The sequence below is a fragment of the Anomaloglossus baeobatrachus genome, chromosome 10, assembly GCF_048569485.1.
Source record: "Anomaloglossus baeobatrachus isolate aAnoBae1 chromosome 10, aAnoBae1.hap1, whole genome shotgun sequence".
Taxonomy (NCBI): Eukaryota; Metazoa; Chordata; class Amphibia; order Anura; family Aromobatidae; genus Anomaloglossus; species Anomaloglossus baeobatrachus.
Window position 1 is genome coordinate 57,659,773 of NC_134362.1, and position 14,763 is coordinate 57,674,535.

Consider the following 14,763-nt stretch of genomic DNA (forward strand, 5'->3'; position numbering starts at 1 on the left):
GATGATGCGGAGAAAGCTGAACAGGATTCGGATCCTGAGAGCGCTCTCAATCTTAATACTCCAGACGGGGACGCCATAGTGAACGATCTTATTGCGTCCATCCATCAGTTGCTGGATATTTCTCCCTCAGCCCCTCCGGCGGAGGAGTCAGCTTCGCAGCAGGAGAAATTTCGTTTCAGGTTCCCCAAGCGTACACAGAGTATGTTTTTAGACCACTCTGATTTCAGAGAGGCAATCCAGAATCACCATGCTTGTCCAGATAAGCGTTTTTCTAAGCGCCTTAAGGATACACGTTATCCTTTCCCCCCGGACGTGGTTAAAGGTTGGACTCAATGTCCCAAAGTGGATCCTCCAATCTCCAGACTGGCGGCTAGATCCATACTTGCAGTGGAAGATGGGGCCTCGCTCAAAGATGCCACTGACAGGCAGATGGAGCTCTGGTTGAAATCCATCTATGAAGCTATCGGAGCTTCTTTTGCACCAGCATTTGCAGCCGTATGGGCGCTGCAAGCTATCTCAGCAGGTCAAGCGCAAATTGAAGCAGCCACATGCACGGCCGCGCCACAAGTGGCATCCATTACCACCCAGACCTCGGCAATTGCGTCTTACGCTATTAATGCTGTCCTGGACTCTGTGAGCCGTACGGCGGTTGCGGCCGCCAATTCGGTGGTACTCCGCAGGGCCTTGTGGCTACGGGAATGGAAGGCAGATTCTGCTTCCAAAAAGCGCTTAACCAGTTTGCCAATTTCTGGCGACAGGCTGTTTGGCGAGCGCCTGGATGAAATCATCAAACAATCCAAGGGAAAGGACACATCCTTACCCCAGCCCAAACAGAACATCCCCCAACAGAGGAGAGGGCAGTCGAGGTTTCGGTCCTTTCGGGGCGCGGGCAAGGCCCAATTCTCCTCGTCCAAAAGGTCTCAGAAAGAACCAAGGAACTCTGATGCATGGCGGTCTAAGTCACGTCCTAAAAAGACCATTGGAGGCACCGCTAACAAAGCGGCTTCCTCATGACTTTCGACCTCCTCTAGTAGCATCCTCGGTCGGTGGCAGGCTCTCCCGCTTTTGCGACACCTGGCTGCCACAAATAAAAGACCGCTGGGTGAGAGACATTCTGTCTCACGGTTACAAGATAGAGTTCACCTCTCGTCCCCCGACTCGATTCTTCAGGTCCTCTCCGCCTCCCGAGCGAGCCGAGGCTCTTCTGCAGGCGCTGGGCACTCTGAAGGCAGAAGGAGTGGTGGTCCCTGTTCCTCTTCAGCAACAGGGCCACGGTTTTTACTCCAACTTGTTTGTGGTCCCAAAGAAGGACGGGTCCTTCCGTCCAGTCCTGGACCTGAAACTTCTCAACAAACACGTAAAGACCAGGCGGTTCCGGATGGAATCCCTCCGCTCCGTCATCGCCTCAATGTCTCAAGGAGATTTCCTTGCATCGATCGATATCAAAGATGCTTATCTCCACGTTCCAATTGCCCCAGAGCACCAGCGCTTCTTGCGCTTCGCCATAGAAAACGAACACCTACAGTTCGTGGCACTGCCATTCGGCCTGGCAACAGCCCCACGGGTTTTCACCAAGGTTATGGCTACTGTAGTTGCGGTCCTCCATTCTCAGGGTCACTCGGTGATCCCGTACTTGGACGATCTGTTGATCAAGGCACCCTCTCAAGAGGCATGCCAACACAGCCTCGACGCTACCCTGGAGACTCTCCAGAGTTTCGGGTGGATCATCAGTTTTCCAAAGTCAAATCTGACACCGGCCCAATCGCTGACATCCCTTGGCATGGAGTTCCATACCCTCTCAGCGATAGTGAAGCTTCCGCTGATCAAGCAGCAGTCACTACAGAAAGGGGTTCAATCTCTCCTTCAAGGCCAGTCATTCCCCTTGAGGCGCCTCATGCACTTTTATGGGGAAGATGGTGGCAGCAATGGAAGCAGTCCCTTTCGCGCAGTTTCACCTGCGTCCCCTTCAATGGGACATCCTACGCAAATGGGACAGGAAGCCGACGTCCCTCGACAGGACCGTCTCCCTTTCTCAGGCGACCAAAGCCTCCCTTCGGTGGTGGCGTCTTCCCACTTCATTATCGAAGGGGAAATCCTTCCTACCCCCATCCTGGGAAGTAGTCACGACGGACGCGAGTCTGTCAGGGTGGGGAGCGGTTTTTCTCCACCACAGGGCTCAGGGTACGTGGACCCGGCAAGAGTCCTCGCTTCAGATCAATGTTCTGGAAATACGGGCAGTGTATCTTGCCCTGAAAGCGTTCCAGCAGTGGCTGGAAGGCAAGCAGATCCGAATTCAGTCGGACAATTCCACAGCGGTGGCATACATCAACCACCAAGGCGGCACACGCAGTCGACAAGCCTTCCAGGAAGTCCGGCGGATTTTGATGTGGGTGTAAGCCACGGCCTCCACCATATCTGCAGTTCACATCCCAGGCGTAGAAAACTGGGAAGCGGATTATCTCAGTCGCCAGGGCATGGACGCAGGGGAATGGTCCCTTCACCCGGACGTGTTTCAGGAGATCTGTTGCCGCTGGGGGGTGCCGGACGTCGACCTCATGGCGTCCCGGCACAATAACAAGGTACCAATGTTCATGGCACGGTCTCAAGATCCCAGAGCTCTGGCGGCAGACGCCTTAGTTCAGGATTGGTCGCAGTTTCAGCTCCCTTATGTGTTTCCTCCGCTGGCACTGTTGCCCAGAGTGTTACGCAAGATCAGGGCCGACTGCCGCCGCGTCATCCTCGTCGCTCCAGACTGGCCGAGGCGGTCGTGGTACCCGGATCTGTGGCATCTCACGGTCGGCCGACCGTGGGCACTACCAGACCGACCAGACTTGCTATCTCAAGGGCCGTTTTTCCATCTGAATTCTGCGGCCCTCAACCTGACTGTGTGGCCATTGAGTCCTGGATCCTAGCGTCTTCAGGGTTATCTCAAGAGGTCATTGCCACTATGAGACAGGCTAGAAAACCAACGTCCGCCAAGATCTATCACAGGACGTGGAAAAATTTTCTGTCGTGGTGCTCTGCTCAGGGTTTTTCTCCCTGGCCATTTGCATTACCTACTTTTCTGTCCTTCCTTCAATCTGGACTGGAAAAGGGTTTGTCGCTGGGCTCCCTTAAGGGACAAGTTTCGGCGCTCTCTGTGTTTTTCCAGAAGCGCCTAGCTAGACTTCCACAGGTACGTACGTTCCTGCAGGGAGTTTGTCACATCGTTCCACCTTACAAGCGGCCGTTAGAACCCTGGGATCTAAACAGGGTGCTGATGGTTCTTCAGAAACCACCTTTCGAGCCAATGAGAGATATCTCCCTCTCACGACTTTCGCAGAAGGTGGTTTTTCTAGTAGCAGTCACTTCTCTTCGGAGAGTGTCTGAGCTAGCAGCGTTGTCGTGCAAAGCCCCTTTTCTGGTGTTTCACCAGGACAAGGTGGTTCTACGTCCGGTTCCGGAATTTCTTCCTAAGGTGGTATCCCCCTTTCATCTCAATCAGGATATTTCCTTACCTTCTTTTTATCCTCATCCAGTTCACCAATGTGAAAAGGATTTGCACTTGTTAGATCTGGTGAGAGCACTCAGACTCTACATTTCTCGTACGGCGCCCCTGCGCCGCTCGGATGCACTCTTTGTCCTTGTCGCTGGCCAGCGTAAAGGATCACAGGCTTCCAAATCAACCCTGGCTCGGTGGATAAAGGAGCCAATTATCGAAGCTTACCGTTCGGCTGGGCTTCCGGTTCCCTCAGGGCTGAAGGCCCATTCTACCAGAGCCGTGGGAGCGTCCTGGGCTTTGAGGCACCAGGCTACGGCTCAACAGGTGTGTCAGGCGGCTACCTGGTCGAGCCTGCACACTTTCACGAAGCACTATCAGGTGCATACCTATGCTGCGGCGGATGCCAGCCTAGGTAGACGAGTCCTTCAGGCGGCGGTTGCCCACCTGTAGGAAAGGGCCGTTTTACGGCTCTCTTACGAGGTATTATTTTACCCACCCAGGGACTGCTTTTGGACGTCCCAATTGTCTGGGTCTCCCAATAGAGCGAAAAAGAAGGGAATTTTGTTTACTTACCGTAAATTCCTTTTCTTCTAGCTCTAATTGGGAGACCCAGCACCCGCCCCTGTTTTTTTGTGTACACATGTTGTTCATGTTGAATGGTTTTAGTTCTCCGATATTCCTTCGGATTGAAGTTACTTTAAACCAGTTGATAATTCTTTTTCCTCCTTCTTGCTTTTGCACCAAAACTGAGGAGCCCGTGGGAGCACGGGGGGTGTATAGGCAGAAGGGGAGGGGCTTAACACTTTTAAGTGTAGTACTTTGTGCGGCCTCCGGAGGCATAGCCTATACACCCAATTGTCTGGGTCTCCCAATTAGAGCTAGAAGAAAAGGAATTTACGGTAAGTAAACAAAATTCCCTTCTTTACAGCCATCCCTTATGCAGGGATTGGCTGGCAGACCACTGCAATGCCACAGCCCTGTTGTGGAATTGCAGTGATTGGCCAGCCCGCACAGCGTGACCGTGCCTTTAGCCCGACACTTCCCCGCTCGGCTACGGCCCCTCCCGCACTCCACTCCGCGTGTATATATATATATATGCACGCTTACACACACACGCACGTTTTTTTTTTTTAATTTACAGTTTTATGGTTTCTACATGCTGCCGGGGGTCATTTCAGAAAAATACTCGGGTCTCCCATAGGATAACATTGGGCTCGGTGCTCGGGCCGAGTACACGAGTATTTTGAGATGCTCGGCCCGAGCCTCGAGCTCCCGAGCATTTTAGTACTCGCTCATCACTAGCCAAGTTGAATACGAGGTGTGCTGCAGTAAGATGCAACACATTTTAGTAAGTCTCCGCTTATTACCGTAGATTTTCATCACATTCTTCAGTTGTGTGAAACCTTTATCAAATTTTTATTTATTACAAAAAGTGAATTTAATTTCCAATCAAATATATAATCCTAGTTAGCCGTATGCTATAAAGCTACATTTCGTTATTCCTATTCTATAGGGTGAATGATGAGAAACAATCGCGTGTTTATCTACAAGCCCTATCAGTCAAAATGACAGAAGAGTTGGAGACACTGAAAAGTTCTGGAAGTCAAACGCCATCTAGCAAGACAGGGGTAAGAGAGCGGCGGATCTTAAGTCATTTTTTTTTAGTTTGTGAAAGGTCATTGGAAGATCTAGTCAAGACAGATTTTTTCCAAACTCTTACCATGAACAGTCATTCCACAGTTCACCAAGATTATTCTATCTGATAGCTTTAACTTCTTGTTTAGAAAGTTTTTTTTAAATGATCACTTATGGGTTTGACTGACTATAGCATGCATATCTTTTCACTTTCTAGGAGAGCCAATGGAAGGCACGAAGACTCCAAAAACTAGAGGCTTCGGCCCGACTGGAGCTTCAGTCCGCTCTTGAGGCAGAGATCCGAGCCAAGCAGAGTTTCCAGGAGGAACTAAATAAACTTAAGTCGGAGAGTGTTGAAACGGACAGGTGCGGATTGTCATTGTGTATAATGAGAAGAACCCTGTGTCGATGACCTTTTTAAAGAGTTAAATATGTGCAATCGGCAGTATCTAAATTTTCTCCTTTTTATGTATTTGCTAAAAAAAACTCCCACATTTTTGTATGTAGTTTTGCTACACAAATTACTTTTACGTTGTGTAAAGAACTGACTTGAAGGTGTATTTTATGGCTTTCCTATAGAAAGCTACAAGAGGCAGATGAAGAAAACAAGAAATTAAGAGTGGAAATAGAAAAGTTGCGTGAGGAAGCAAAGACCAAGGGGACAACTGGTAAGAGCAGGTTGTCCCTGGTGAAAAAATGATAGTAACTATTCGGCTATGTCTTCAAGGTGAACTTTCTGTTTTTCAGAAAACAAGCCGCAGCGTTCTCTCATTCCTTTTCTATCATTTCGTGCCGAGGTATGAATGTCCTTTTTAAAGTTCGTATGCATGTCTATTAGGAAAGAGTACATTTTTGCCTAAGAAGTTTAATCTATGGTTATCTGTGGAAATATTCATTGCCGGAGAGCAGTGGTGTAAGAAGAGTCTGATGGGCCCCGGTGCAGAGTTAGAGCCTGGGTCCCCCCTCCTCCCCTACCCCCCCCCGATATGTTCGTCAGATGTATGGGCCATTGTAGCATTCTAAATCCTATAAAGACATAAAAGTTGCCCCCCACCCCCTTCATTGTGTACTAATGTCCCCCATCTTGGGCCCTCATCCTGGTATATAGCCCCCCTCGTCCTGGTATATAGCCTCCCCACCCACTGCGCTGCACACCATAAAAGTAACCAGTTGTACTCCCCTACTGTGCGCTCCCCCTGACAACCTCCTACCACGCTGGCATGCCAGCAGCTGACCAGTGTGTAAGCGGCACAGCGTATGACATCAGTGTCATGCGCGCCCACTTAAGTCAGCATATTCTCTGTTCCACATGCACAGGATTGTGTGGGTGGGGAGCAATGAATATTCTTGGCCTTAATTGGCAGCCGGCACATCGCAGTGCAGGAACCTGACAGGTCTCTGTGCTGCGATGTATTTTAGCTTGATGCATGCACTTGGACACACATCCATCTGAATCAGGGGCTGGGACAGGTGGGCCCACTGCACACCCGGGCTCTGTCGCAGTGGCGATCTCTGCCACAGTGTTCGTTACGCCCTTGTTGAGGAGCTAACTCCTTGGTCAACCTCTTTGTCAGTTTAAGTGATTACTATTTATTTTCCCAACAGAAGGATGTGGCTGCTTCAGAAAATCCAGAACAACCTCCAGTATTGGGCAACGTCATCTTGAGACGAGGAGACCGAACTGATGTGAGTGTGAGTCGACTACTAATCTTATACTTATTATTGGAAACTGGGGGGAGTATTCTTAACTAACAAGAGGATGTTACAGTATTTTCAACCTCTTGATATTGTAATAAAGTAGTACACTATCAAAGTTGACTGTGCTTAGGGTCTCATTCTCTAGACATGAAGTATCTTCCCAATTACACTGGCTTTATTTGTACGACATTCATGGTCTAAGTATGGACCACAATGTAAAAACTGGCCTTAGGTCTTCTGACCCAAAGTAGACCGCTTTTTAGCAGGTCAGGAGACTTGTGGCTGGTCCATATATTGTGGTCTGTACTTGGACCATGAATGTTGGAAGTGTGAAACCCTCCTTTACATTTACATTACCTACACTATTCCGATACAAGGCGTCAGAATTAATCACTGAAAAAAGGGAACTGGGAGTGAAATGCAAAAGAATTTAACTTTTTAATTCTAAACCTCTTGAGTGTACTAATAATTGATAATCAGAATAGCAATGACAGCTACTTAGGCTATGTTCACATGTCTTGTAGTCATCCGTTAGAACGGATCCATTGGGAACTGATTTCTGCCGGACCGGGGTTTTTTTTTTTGTTTTTTTTTTAATAATCAGACGACAAATCAGTTAACGAATGGCTATTTAGTCATCCGTTGTACTTGTATTTGTAACAATCTGTTGTTTTCTTAATGGATGTCTTACAAATGGATGATAAATTGCAATCCGTTAATGTATCCGTTGTCCAGACTCCACATGTAAAAAAAAAAAATGATACGGCAGACATTGATTCCACAACTTTTTTGCGAACTGATCTCTAATAGATCTGTGATAACAGAGGATTACAGGACATGTGCACTTAGCCTATCGTACCATATAAAAGCTTAGTAAAAACCTGATCACCTTAATACATCATCTTAACCCTTTGGATATGGGACCACCCAACTATCTAATGTTTATTGGGGCCACCGGACTCTACCCTGATAGGCTTGCATCTACGACGCAGCATCTTCTATGCGAAAAGGGGGAAGGAAAATTGAATGTTGTGTCCACTGCTATCTAATTTGTATGACTTTTTTCATGTAATTGCTTGCTTGTTCTTGAAAGTAATTATAAAAGAAGTCCATTAAGATTGTGGAATAAACAGGTTTTATATAAATTGTTTTGTTTTACTAGTCTGTGAAAAATAAAGTGAACAGAAGATCTGTTGGGATCATAGAAAGTATCGACGAGGCCTCAGACAAGGTATCTAAATATTCACACTTTGAGCTACTATTACGCTACATCTGGGGACAGTAGATATCTGTGTGTATATACTGTATTTCTTGTTGTTGGATGACCACTGGGTGCAAATTTTTTAGCATGTTCCCTATTTTGAATTTTGGATGGTTCAATTCTCTTTATTTGATCGCCTTACAGCCGAAGGTGCACACCTTTAAAGTGAAAAACTTTACATCCCCGACAAAATGTCTCCGCTGTACATCTGTTATGGTTGGACTGGTGCGGCAAGGAGTGTGCTGTGAAGGTAAGGACAGCTTTTTTTTTTTTTAAACTGTCGTTTTGTCCTTGGGGTTATTTTAGAGCTAATGTTACTTTTTGTTTTTCTGCAGTGTGTGGATACATGTGCCATCTATCTTGTTGTGATGGTGCCACAATTTGTCCATCTCCCCCTAGTCAAAATAAAAGAATTCTTGGAGTAGACCCAAAAACTGGCAGTGGCACTGCGATGGAAGGAAACCTATCGGTTAGTTGATTTTCTATTTATCATACAGTTGACTTGGTTCTTAATACTTCTTTGACAGTAAACATGGATTATGAAATGAGAAGGCCACATTGAAGAAACCCAGAGGTGTATCTCTGTGAACTGCAGAAGTTGTTCCCTTATCTGAATTCTGGAGCCCAAGGCTGGCAGTGCACCCTGGATAGATGCCTGCCACCAGTGGCATAACTAGAGCATGATCCGGACCTCCCCCAATTTGGACCATGGTAGCATTCGAAATCCTATAAAGATATGAGTTGCCCCACACCCCCTTAATTGTGTAGTAATGACCCCCGTCCTGTACTAATCTCTGCCCCCCCCCCCCCCCCGAATGACCCCATCATGACAATATGCTGGTATATGTCCCCATCATGGTCCATCCATGTATATATGGCTCCATCGTGTACCCATCCTGCCCGGTATATATGGCGCCATCGTGTACCCATCCTGCCCGGTATATATGGCTCGATCATGTCCCCATCCTGGTATATATGGCTCCATCATATCCCCATCCTGGTATATATGGCCCAATCATGTCCCCATCCTGGTATACATAGCCCCATCCTGGTATATATGGCTCCATCATGTCCCCATCCTGGTAAATATGGCCCCATGATGTTTTCATCCTGGTATACATGGCCCCATCACGTCTCCATCCTGGTATATAGCCCCATCCTGGTAGTCATAGCTACTTGAAGTTGTCAATAATGCTCTGTAATTTGCCTACTATGTATGATATACTTTCTCTATTATCATTTTTATAATTGTTTAGGTTTGTTTGTCTTGTTTTTTTAGATCCCTAAGCCAGCAGGAGTAAAGAAAGGATGGCAGCGAGCCTATGTAATTATATGTGACTTCAAGGTGCTTGTGTATGATGCCAGCTCTCAGTGTAATACCACAATCTTACAGGTCATCAATATGAGGCGAGTATCCACAGTGCTCACACTTGTTGCTTGTTTTTCTTATTGGATTTCCATCTGTATTTACTAATTGTCTCAATGCTTTTTTTGTGCAGAGATCAACATTTTTCTGCCAGTTCCGTCTTAGAGTCTGATGTCATTCATGCTAACCCCAAAGACATTCCCTGCATATTTCGGGTGAGTAATGAATGCCTTTTTGGAGTTTTAAAGGGAACCTGCCACCAGATTTGGTGACTATAAGCTGCGGTAACCACCAGTGGGCGCTTGTATTCCGCATTCTAACATACTGTATATAAGAGCCCAGGCCGCTGTGTAGAACATAACGACTTAATAATAATCACCTAAGGGGCGGTGCGTTGCGGTGCAGACTGGTCAGATGGGAGACTCCGTTCTCTGGGTGCGGCGCCTCCTCTTTCGGCCGTTTTTGTCCTCCTTCTTAAGCCTGGGTGTATGATGCGTTCTATGTCATCCACACAAACAAGCATTTAGGTCCTGCGCAGGCGCACTACAATACTTTGATCTGCCCTACTCAGGGCAGATTAAAGTTCGCCTGCGCAGGACCCCAATGCCAACCTCTGTGCATGACTTAGAATGCGTCATGCACCCAGGCTTCAGAAGAAGGATAAATATGGCTGAAAGAGGAGGTGCCGCACCCGGAGAACTGAGACACCCATCTAGATAAGTATTATAAAGTAATTTTTATGTTCTACACAGCGGCCTGGGATCTTATGTACAGCATTCTAACGTGCTGTATATAAGAGCCCAGTGGTGGTTGCCGCAGCTTATAGTCACCAAATCTGGTGACAGGTTCCCTTTAAGAATTGGGGTCTTTGAGAGTGTTTTGACCGAAATATGTTCAGCCATTAGTGAAATGGGCTACCACCTATAGAAGTGCCATTACTGCTTCGACAAGCCCAGTTGCCCAGCTGAGGCCTTAAAGGCTTATTCCCATCTGCAAGATCCTATCCCAATATGTAGTAGGTGTAATAATCTCAGCAAATGCCTCCATTTAGAAATGTAGTATAGTTCTCGTGATAAAGCCATGTCTCTTACCTCATGTGCATGGTATTGCAGGAGCTTAAGTATCCATGGTTACAACCATGAGCAATTGTCAATATATGAATGGATGTAACGATGGATACCTAAATTGCAATGCCCTGCACATGAGGTAAGAGACTTGGCTATATCAGGAGAACTATACTACATTTCTAATTGGAGGTACAGTATTTGTTAATATTCTTATTATTGGGATAGGATCTTGGAGATAGGAATAACCTTTTCAAGTTATTTTCATTGCAGAACACCTTTATCTCCTGGGTGATGACTTGTTTTCACCTGACAACATCTTTAAGCCTGTTCCCATATGCCAGCATATCTAAATGCCCTCATGGTGGCTGGGTAAGCTGATAACCCATGTACAAAAACCTAAAGGGTGACCTTATTGGTTTTCAGTTGAATTTTGTACATGATGGTGTAACGAAGAAATGGCTGGATATTTTCTTCAACTGGGTTGGATGTGATTTACATCTTTAATTGCTGATCATCCAATTATTGTTACATTTATATCTGTCTTAGGTGAACTTCTCGCAGCTCAGCTCCCCGCTCACTGTGTCCTCTCAGCTTCTGCTGGCAGAGACGTCAGAGGAAATGCAGAAATGGGTGCAAGTGCTGAAGGAACTACAGTCGCTGCTGCGGGAGCAGAGGCCTCAAGATCGCTCTGTGCGGATGTTGAAGGAGGCATATGACAGTGCATTGCCCCTCATACGCACAACAATCTGTGCCGCTATCATGGGTAATGTATATTTATAGCACTAAAATAAAAGTGTAAGTTCCATACACTGCATACCGCTGCAGAGACATTTATACCTTACATGTAATCTTCCAGATCACGAAAGAATTGCTCTGGGGACTGAAGATGGTCTGTACCTATTGCACATGAGTAAAAATGGTGAGAATGTTGTAGAAATGTTTGCAGCTATAAAGGTGTCGTGAGCATGTTTTTACTTCAACTATATATATTGTTATATTTATTTTTTTAAAATCCAACACATAAACAGATGAGAGAGACCTGATTTAGCCAAATTAGCCAGCCCTCTTCACATACTGCACCCTTGACTCACTTTTTTTTTTTTTTTTGCCTGTGTAAGTGCTGCCTACTATAATTTGTATAGATTTTATGGTGAATCATTCATATATATATTTTTTTACTTTTTTTGTTGCAAAAAAAGACAAGGAACCACAAGATATGTAAAAGTGAATTTAAATATGGCTGTATTAATGGGGAGATTCCTTCACACGGACAGTGTCACTCTGAGGCCTCCAACACACATCCGTTAAAAACACGCACGTGCCGCGAGACACTTATTTTCCCTGCGTGTTGCATGTGGTAAGTACGTGTCTCGGGTACATACGGTCCACGTGTGTTCTCCGTGTGCTATCCGCGATAGCACACGGAGAACCTGTAATTTGCATACTCACGTGGTCCTCGCTGCTGTCCAGGGTTCTGATCTTCGGCTCCAGCCCCGCCCACTCCCCGCTGACGCTGCTTCCGTCCGAGCGGAGGGGCGGAGATTAGCGCCCGTGACAGCACGCCCACCTCCTTTACATGCTCATAACGAGCAGTGGCCGGCAGGAACATTTTGCAGCGGAAGAATCTGCGGGGCTGGTGGAGGTGAGTATGTGTTTTTTTTATTTTTAAATTAATGACACGTGTTCTCCAGCGCGTGTCACACGGAACCGCATCCACACTACATCCGTGTGGTACGAGTGCGGGCCATGTGACAGCCGTGCTGCCGGAGAATACGTGGACATGTCAGCGTGAGAAATTCACGGACGCACGTAAATACGGAACGGACACACGTTCCGTTCCAAAATACGTGTGTCCAAACAATAATGAAAACCTAGGTCCACGTGTCTCCGTGCCGCTGGTACATGAAAAAACTGCCAAACACGTACCGGCGGCACGGATGTGTGTCTTAGAGGAGATCTCGTAGCTACAACATGAGGCCTGTTTTACATAGGTATGTTTTGCATTGTTTAGAGCAGAGGTCCCCAACCTGTAGCTCAAGAGCCACATGTGGTTCGTGGACCCGTGATGTGTGGCTCACGCCTGTCTACAAGCTTTTTGCGTTAGCACCAGGTCTAGCAAACCACTATGAAGAGTAAAGGTCTCCAAATGATGACTTTTGTAAGGATCTTGATATACTGCCTAAGGCTTCTTTCACATGTCAGTATTTTGCATCAGTGTGTCATCAGTGTGTGGCTGTTAAAACCAGAAGTGTCTCCAAAACACAGAACAGGTGTCAGTCTTTCGATTATAGTTCTTCTGTCGAAGTTCCACTCCTGGTTTTGGCATTGGAACACTGATGGAACGCTAACGGAACACTGACTTGTGAAAGAGGCCTGAGTGTGACTTTTGTGGACAAGGTTTAGCGGTCATTATACCAGTAATGAGGGTTTGGGTGTCCATGTTGTGAGGAGGGTGGGAGCTCAATGTGGCTCATGACTCTCTTTCGGAGCTGATGTGGCTCTCAAGGTCAGAAAAGGGTGGGGACCTCTGCTTTAGAGTATAGAGTAGTTTGAACAATTTTTTTTTTTTCCATTTCTGTATTTGTAGTTTTTAAAATTAAATGATAGTTTATAACTGTATATATTTTTTTTTATTTTACTAGAAGTCACTCAGCTGGGAGACTGCAAACGTGTGTTGTCCTTGCGCTGTGTTCCAGAAGTCCAGCAGTTGGCCGTTCTTTGTGGGAAGAGTCACAGTGTTCGTCTTTTCACTTGGGACCTCCCACCGGACTCTCCTGGAGTGAAGATCCCTGAAGCAAAGGGCTGTCAAGTCATTGCCACTGGGTTGGTCTGCCAAGGCTCAACTACTGTCCTGTGTGCTGCCTCCAAGCGTCAGGTTGTCTGCTTCCAATTAACTAACCGAAAGGGTCTTCCCCGGAAGATTAAAGAATTTCAAGCTGCTGGAGTTGTACAGTGTATGGACATCCTGGGAGAAAGACTTTGTGTTGGATTTACAGCTGGTTTTTCTCTTTATCCTCTCCTAAATGAAGGGGCGCCATTAAACTTTCCAAATCCAGATGATCCCAAACTAACCTTCCTTATGCAAGCTGCCCCGGATGCCCTCTGTGCAGCAAGACTGGCACTTAGCGAGTATCTATTGTGTTTCTCCACATTTGGAATATATGTGAATGCAGATGGGAAAAAATCACGTTCACAAGAAATCATGTGGCCCGCACCTCCATTGGCTTGCTGTAAGTGTAATACATTTTTTTTTTTTTTTTTTCATTTGTATATCTATTTGTCAACAAAGAATAACGTTTCAGGATGTTATTTTGTTGTTCCTACACAATATTGCAACTTTATTCTTTCTTTTTCGCTCCTAATTGGGAGACCCAGACAGTGGGTGTATAGCTACTGCCTCTGGAGGCCGCACAAAGAACTACACTTAAAAGTGTAAGGCCCCTCCCCTTCTGGCTATACACCCTCCCGTAGGAGTACGGATTCCTCAGTTTTAGCTTTGTGCGCAAGGAGGTCAGACACGCACGCATAGCTCCATTGTTTTTAGTCAGCAGCAGCTGCTGACTATGTCGGATGGAAGAAAAGAGGGTCTATACAGACTCCCAGCATGCTCCCTTCTCACCCCACTTATGTCGGAGGTGTTTGTAAGGTTGAGGTACCCATTGCGGGTACGGCGGCAGGAGCCCACATGCTGATTCCTTCCCCATCCCTTTTTACAGGGCTCTGGGTGAAGTGGGATTTACCGGTCTCCAGGCACTGAGACCGTGCTCCATCTACAGCCCCTGGAGAAGATGCTGGATGGAGCGGAGTACATCAGGGACATGGCCCTGCTTCCTTAAGGTACTCTGTGTCCCCGTGCATTTGGCGCTCACACCGCAGCATGCTGGGTGTTGTAGTGCGCCGGGGGACATCAGCGCTGCGGCGCCTGTGCCATGGCCTCATTCAGCTTAGCTGAAGCAGGCACACTTATGGGAATCGGCCGCGCCGGCCGCTGGGACTGCGGCACGGCTGGCACTTGTAGTGCGCCGGGGACTTCAGCGCGGCCTGCGCTTTTACGGCGGCCGCGCTGATAACTACAGTCCCCGGCTTTTGCGGCCTGCTTCCGTTCGTTCCCGCCCCCAGACCTGCCAGTCAGGAGAGGGGCGGGACGCTGCCCACGTCTAGGACTCGGTCGCGCCGGCCGCTGGAACAGCGGCGCGGCTGGCACTTGTAGTGCGCCGGGGACTTCAGCGCGGCCCGCGCTTTTACGGCGGCCGCG

The 14,763-nt window shown here is 47.3% G+C and overlaps 1 protein-coding gene across 2 annotated transcripts in view; it reads left to right on the forward strand.

Annotated features, from left to right (window-relative positions):
- The window catches only part of CDC42BPG (CDC42 binding protein kinase gamma), a 201,474-nt gene that overhangs the window by 149,527 nt on the left and 37,184 nt on the right, over positions 1-14,763 (forward strand). The window contains exons 18-30 of one of the 2 annotated variants that reach the window (XM_075326797.1): positions 4,995-5,109; positions 5,334-5,482; positions 5,696-5,784; positions 5,864-5,913; positions 6,722-6,808; positions 7,977-8,045; positions 8,220-8,325; positions 8,411-8,544; positions 9,355-9,482; positions 9,575-9,656; positions 11,055-11,271; positions 11,365-11,427; positions 13,151-13,738. In XM_075326797.1, coding sequence (XP_075182912.1) covers positions 4,995-5,109; positions 5,334-5,482; positions 5,696-5,784; positions 5,864-5,913; positions 6,722-6,808; positions 7,977-8,045; positions 8,220-8,325; positions 8,411-8,544; positions 9,355-9,482; positions 9,575-9,656; positions 11,055-11,271; positions 11,365-11,427; positions 13,151-13,738 — 1,877 coding nt within the window. The remainder of the gene's footprint in view (positions 1-4,994; positions 5,110-5,333; positions 5,483-5,695; positions 5,785-5,863; positions 5,914-6,721; positions 6,809-7,976; positions 8,046-8,219; positions 8,326-8,410; positions 8,545-9,354; positions 9,483-9,574; positions 9,657-11,054; positions 11,272-11,364; positions 11,428-13,150; positions 13,739-14,763) is intronic. The other variant, XM_075326798.1, reaches the window with a different exon arrangement.